Source organism: Pinus tabuliformis, chromosome X (assembly GCF_031772625.1).
Source record: "Pinus tabuliformis cultivar Carrire ecotype Pingquan chromosome X, CPIR1, whole genome shotgun sequence".
Lineage (NCBI taxonomy): Eukaryota > Viridiplantae > Streptophyta > Pinopsida > Pinales > Pinaceae > Pinus > Pinus tabuliformis.
In genome coordinates, this window is record NC_142308.1 from 1,117,716,067 (window position 1) to 1,117,723,261 (window position 7,195).

The 7,195-nt window shown below is 34.7% G+C and overlaps 1 protein-coding gene across 1 annotated transcript; it reads right to left on the reverse strand.

The window, feature by feature from the left end:
* Positions 1–5,900: 5,900 nt before the first annotated feature.
* LOC149143744 (F-box/FBD/LRR-repeat protein At1g13570-like) lies at positions 5,901–6,611 on the reverse strand. Its single transcript, XM_089451927.1, has one exon. It carries the CDS (start codon positions 6,609–6,611, stop codon positions 5,901–5,903), a length of 711 nt encoding a protein of 236 aa, XP_089308053.1.
* Positions 6,612–7,195: the final 584 nt, after the last annotated feature.

A 7,195-nucleotide genomic window follows, 5' to 3' on the forward strand; every position in this document is an offset into this window, starting at 1 on the left:
AAATTTTAGTATTCCAGTAGTAACGACACATGCATACATGTTTGCGCCAACCATAAATAGAATAGGATAAGTTTATCATTAGATTTCAGGTTAAAGATAAAGTGCTAAAGGCACATGCATGCATGTATGCACCAACCATAAATAGAATAGGATAAGTTTATCATTAGATTTCAGGTTAAAGATAAAGTGCTAAAGTTGGATGAGGCAATTCTGTTTTTTTATCAGTTAGATAGTTAGATCTAGATATCTAAGCAATATATCTATTTTTATGAACCCTAGGTGTCACTTATAAGAGAGATCGAGATATATAAGCAATATATCTATTTTTATGAACCCTAGGTGTCACTTATAGGAGGGAGTGAGAGTATGGATCTGTAATAGGGTTAGCTTTAGTTCTTAAACAAAACCCTTACAAGAAAATTTTCTACCAATTTTTTATTCAACAGTATAAGTTTACATTAGAAGAAGAATCTGTTTACAATGTGTTAGACAAATTCATAATGGTATCAGAGAGGTTTGCTGAAACCTTATAAAAATCATTTGAATAGATTTTTCTATCCTTGGTACTTCTAGTAGTTGTGGAAGCTCCTAAAAAGTTCACCCCTTGCTTGCTAGTCCTCAACCCTCTTGTAACCCCATTATCCAAGCTTAAAAGGACATACTCGATGCAATTGTACCCAACGAGCTTCACTTCTTTGAGAATGTTAAAATTCAAGTTCAAGGCATGGAAAAAATGATTCAATAAAAGTAGAAACAAGTATCACAAGACCATATGTAGCATAATTCAATGAATGGGTGCACGACCTTGGCTTCTCTGGTAGGAAGGAAACCGAGATTACAATGCTCATATAACTCTATTAGATCAAAAAATTCTTCATTGCTCGGATTATAAAATAACAATATGGGCATTGTTCATTCCTTTGGAACAAGTTCTATTATCTAGAGAAAAAACAAATGTTTTCGTTTTTTATAATGTAAAAATATTTTAAGAATATTATTTTTCAAAGCTATCCCTGGGCATCTTTGGAATCAGCTCCACATGAATTCTATCCTAGTCACTCAGCCTATATCAATAAGAAATCCAACTCAAGACCACCATCAAAGGTGGAGTCAAACATATGTAACCTGGAAGCAATAGGACTCTTTGTCTACTCTTTTGTGGTTAATTAATAAATCCAACAGTTTTGTTGCAACATTAACTTGTATCAACCACATGTGTTAATACAAACTGTCTTGCTTGAATTCAAGTCACCTATAGTTGATCAAACATTTACACAGTTTTGTTGTGATACATGTAGACCACCTGTAGCTAATTTTCCTCAAAGATAGTTATGATTATTTTCTTTTAAATATTGGTTGTATAGAACCAAGGGGGTTCGAAGTTTTTGATGTATTACATTCAGACTTTTAGTTCTGTAATTTTGGAATTTTGTTCTTGTTTATAATATGAAGCCGTGTGTTGACCAATGATCATTTGAAAGAGAATTTTGAATTAGTTAGCAACTCAACCCAATCAGTTGCTAAGGGCCCCTGCACTGAAGGAGGTTTTCTTTTCATTTGTTTACTCTTCAGTTTTAATTTCGCCATTTGCTTTTAGTAGTGTTTCTAACTTAGGTTGGTTTCTTGTAGTTTGATTTATTTTAGTTTTGATCAGTAGCATAATGTTAGAATTCAATTGTGCAGTCTTATTTCTCCAGTCCATTTCATAAACGAAACAAATTTGTTTCTAATTAGAAAGTTTAGGAAGTTTAGATTCAGTTTCTCATAGTTCAATTTGTACATCATGAGGAATCAAAGAATAGAAACCCCCCAAAACAATATAAAAATACAAAACAACGAAATAGGAAGGGTTAACTAAGCACATATAGTGCACTACACTTCATCAGCTTACAAACATTGGTTGATAATTCATGCAAGCAATTTAGGACACTAAATTGGTGACCAAGACATGATACCTACCCTTCTCTTCTCTTGTCATCAACTTTTCTACTATTTATTCTTAGTGTGTGATAGGCATATTGTACAATTGTGCTAATTCCTTTATTTTGCTTAATATAATTTTGTTTCACGATTTTACAATACATAGGTCTGTCTTTACCATCATTTTATTTGTAAAGACATGGTACCTATCCTTCTCTTGTCATCAACTTTTCTGCTATTTATTCTTAGTGTGTGATTGGCACATTGTATAGTTACATTGATTCCTTTATTTTTCTTAGTATAATTTTGTTTCACGATTTTACAGTACATAGGTCTATCTTTACCATCATTTTACTTGTAAAGACATGGTAAGTACCCTTATCTTTTGCTTAGTATAATTTTGTTTTACAATTTTACAATACATAGGTTTATGTTTACCATCATTTTATTTCTAACGACATGGTACCTACCCTTCTCTTGTCATCAACTTTTCTGCTATTTATTCTTAGTGTGTGATAGGCATATTGTACAGTTATGTTAATTCCTTTATTTTGCTTAGTATAATTTTGTTTCACGATTTTACAATACATAGGTCTATCTTTACCATCATTTTATTTGTAAAGACATGGTACCTACCCTTCTCTTGTCAACAACTTTTCTGCTATTTATTCTTATTGTGTGATAGGCATGTTGTACAGTTACGCTAATTCCTTTATTTTGCTTATTGTAATTTTGTTTCATGATTTTACAATAGATAGGTCTATTTTTACCACCATAATTCCTTTATTTTGCTTAGTATAATTTTGTTTCACGATTTTACAATACATAGGTCTATCTTTACCACCATAATTCCTTTATTTTGCTTAGTATACTTTTGTTTCACGATTTTACACTATAGCTCTATGTTTACCACCATACTTACGTGGTGATTTCCCCGGACATGTTAAGGCATTGTTGATTCTTATACCACAAATCTAGCTAACACCAAGCCAAAAAGAAATTAAAAGAACTTGATATTTTTTTGGTTCATTCTATGGGTTGAAGATTCTCTAAAAAGTCCCCATTACATATTTTTTATTACTAGATTTAAACCATCAAATGGCTTCCCACTAATTGATAGAAGCCACCAACATACATCAAACATTTAATGCTACCTAGTTCTAAAAGGTGTATAAGAGGATTAAACGTGGACTATTTCAATTCAACTCCTTACAATTATTGGTTGCTGGCAAACAGCTTGATCGACTGTCCAAAAACTGAAAGGCCAGCTAGTGGCTCCTTGTTGTCCGCGTAAATTTACATATCAGAGACGACGATGACAACAACTGTACAACTTTCATTTCATTCAGCACTGTGCGTCTCTCTTTCTTCAAAGATTCTTCGTTGCTGTCAGCTTCTTTTGTCTTGTTTTTGTTTGTTTTTGTTCCAAAACTATAGCTATACGTTGCAAATTCCAACCCTCTGCTATAACTGTGTCCTTCATTTGTTTGGCTTTCCAGCTCCCTCTAGCATGCCCCTTGGAGGCCGAAGAGGAGGGTTTTTGTACAATGCCTATTCAGGTTTTAATGAGCAGAGGTGTCATCGAGGCTGAGTAATTAATGATGGAAGAGAACAAAGGAAATAATAACGACAGGCACAAGAAATCAGTTTCAATGGATGAGACGTGTCTTGATCGTTTCGAAATCCAAAGAAAAGAAAATCAAGAAAGTTGAGATGTAGCCGTGTGTTGAATCTCCTCCCTCTGTCGTTCCAACCAGAAACCATAGGCGTCCTAGGACGACCTCTTCCGCAGATTATTGCTGCATCGCTAGTCAATAATAACATGAAGAGTTGGAGGATCATGTGGACAAAAACCTACCATCAGAGAGGATATGTGGATTATCTCCATAGCTATTGCGAGCTATATGGGTTGAATATGAGAGTTATCACACCCTCTATGAGAGTTATAATGACAGGATATCCAGGCTATGTCGATCAGATAAGCAAGTTCCCACAACGAATATGCAATCCCTTACATTATTCGGTATGCGAGTTTGCAACGATGTAAATATCTATCCAGCGCTATGTGATAGTTTGCAAGTTCCAACCATAGTGATGACACGATGTCAATATCTATCCAGCCCTATGTGATAGTTTGCAGGTTCCAACCATATATGACACGATGTCAATATCTATCCAGCGCTATGTGATAGTTTGCAAGTTCCAACCATGGTGATGACAAATGGACAATGAGAAAGTTTTTTTCAGAGGGGAAAGCTTTACAATGTAATTACACATCATAAAAAAATAAAATATTTTTTCAAAAATTCTACCAGGTAATAAATGGCACATTTAAAAAAAATGAAAAATTTAACTTTTTATCCGTATTTATTTCAAACATCTACCACACACTAAACCAATTTACAATAAAAATAAATTACACATCATAAAAAATAAAATGTTATTTCAAAAATTTCCCCATTTAATGAATTGCACATTAAAAAATGAAGAATTCAACCATCTATCCATATTTATTTCAAACATCCATCACACTCTAAACTAATTTACAATAAAAATAAATTACACATCATAAAGAATAAAATATTATTTCAAAACTTCCACCATGTAATGAATTGCACAATAAAAAAATGAAAAATTCAACCATCTATCCATATTTATTTCAAACATCCACCACACTAAACTAATTTACAATAAAAATAAATTACACATCATTAAAAAAAATATTATTTCAAAAATTCAGCCATTACACATTTAAAAAATGAAAAATTTTTCAAACATCCACCACACGCAACTTAACTAAAGAGTAAAAACAAATTATACATTATAAAAAATAAAACATTACTTCAAAATTTTTACCATCTAACAAATTGCACATTATAAAAATAATAAAATCTTATTTCAAAGATCCCGCCATCTATGAGTTCATCGCAATAAATTTATTTCGATCATCCAACCCCACAATAAAAATAATAAAAATAAATCACACATCATAACGAATAAAATATCATTTCAAAAATCCCACTATCTAATAAATTGCAAATTGCACATTAGAAAGAAAAAAATGTTATTTAAAAAATTCTGCCACCTATCAGTTCAGGCTTTGAACACAAAAGTGATATTTCGGTAAACCCAATTTATCAGTGACGAAAACCAGTAACAAAATTAATATTCAGGTAAATCCTTATCTATTATTTCGTGCTTTAAAATCGACAAAAACCAATAACAATAACCTGGAATGTGACATTAAAAATAAAAGCTAATTTCACTAATCTCCTGTAATGTAACCTTAAAAATCAAAACTAATTTCACATATTGTATCCGGCATCACCGTTCCTTGTTCACGACTTTTCTTCAGAGATTCCCAACTTTCGAAAAACGACTGGTGAATGTCGCGTCCTCCTGCAGGTCGGAGCTTCACTTCTTTAAGCGCAGGAGCTATTTGAAGAAGGCACCCCAACAAGCCAAGTTCCTTCGCATCGTAGTTGTAAACATCTATCTCCACCATTTGAAGATTAACAAGTGGATATGTTAAACATTGTACCACTGGATCTCCCTCTCCCTCCGTCTCCTCCTGCGTATACAGAGAAATATTAAATGAGATTTACATAATAATGATGATGAAAGAAAAAATAGCGAACATAATAGGAGTTATTGTTTTACCAAAATCAGCCGCCCGCGCAGGTGTAAACGCTCAAGGTTAGGGAGCCTCGACAGCAGGTTGAAGAGAGGAACAACAATCCCATTTTGTAGGCCAAAATATGAATTCCCAACATTAATGGTAAGCATTTTCAATGATCTCAACGTTCCAACTAACTCTAGGAACCTGTTTACGGAGAAATTGTATTGCCTAGAGGCGCTTGAATGCAACGATAACTCCATCAAATTGCTTCCAGTCTTCATTCGGAGACTTTCGATCGTTGAAGAAATCTCATAAAATTCCATTCCATTCACTCTCAGGTCTTGAATAGACATGTTTGTCTTCAGAGTTGTGAGTTTAGGGCAATTGACTTAAGCTGCAGAACTAAATCTGTCAGGTTCAGAGACGAGATGACTGGCCTCTTCAGGCCAGGGCAATGGTTTAAGGTAAATTTATGAAGAAGAGGGCAATGTGAAAGAAAACAGGCTAAAGAGTTATCAGTCATTCGGGCATGGAGCAAGGTGCACTCAGTGAGATATCTAAATCCCGCAAAATCTGTTGGAAAAGTGGTGAGAATACAACTGTTTAATGTGAGTTGAGTGAGAGTAGTGCATGAGAAAAGGGAAGGCGGCGGGGTTTCCATTTCGGAGGAATATTTGAGAAAGAGACGTTTCACATTCTTCGTGGCAACGCACCGCAGCCATTCCGATACGCTTTCGTGTGTAAACCCCCGTGGGGTACCAAAGTAAAGTGGGGTACCAAAGGAAACGGGAACAGTAATGCCGATGGAAAGAACAAAAGTCTCCAGATCCGACGAGTGCAACCTCAGTATGTTGGATATTCTATTTTCGATGGTGGACCAGAAAAGGGCGGGTTGCAGATGAGGGGATGGGCTTAGAGGATAGGGAGTGAGAATGAGGTCGGGTAGTTCTCTGTAAAGGAATCGCCAACTCTTAGAGAGGACAGAACATCTGATCGCATCTCTAATGGGGAGCTTAGAGAGGATGAGGGAAAGGATGCTGTTGGGCAGTGCAGACAGTCTATCGAGATCCATCGTCATCACTTAAAAATAAATGCGCCAATCTTCTTCCCTCTCAAGAATGAATTATGGAGCAATTTGATTGAACGGGTCCCGCCTGGATTATGGAGCGACTGGATTGAACGAGTCTTGAAATGAAAAGCAAGGCGAGTGAACAGGTCTGAGGAACAATCTAATTTCCAAATGCGGAGGAACGAAACAAATATTTATAATATTTTCCAACATCCCGATCTGATACGACATAGACAAGTCGGTTAAATATTTCAATTGGCGTAATGAACAAGTCGGTTGCTTACCGTGATTAATGTGTCGGTTTCTTCGAATGGTTTAGTCTCATATGGTTGTCTCATAGGCTTGATACACTTTTGGGGCTCCGTCGGGCTGGCGTGTTGTTGGAACAATATTCAATTTTCATCACATTTTCATGGTGCGTGGTCAAAGTTATGGGGAATTTTAAGGTAGTGTTAAAATTTGTGGTTGAAATAAAAAAAAAATGTTATAGTAATTGCTTTTTTATTTATGTATAAATAAGTGGATCAAGATCTATTTTTATGTATAAATAAATAGATCTTGTATAAATAAGTAGATCAAGATCTATT

Coding starts and splice junctions, on each gene's coding strand:
- LOC149143744 (XM_089451927.1), bottom strand. CDS start 6,611: ATGGATCTCGATAGACTGTCTGCACTGCCCAACAGCATCCTTTCCCTC.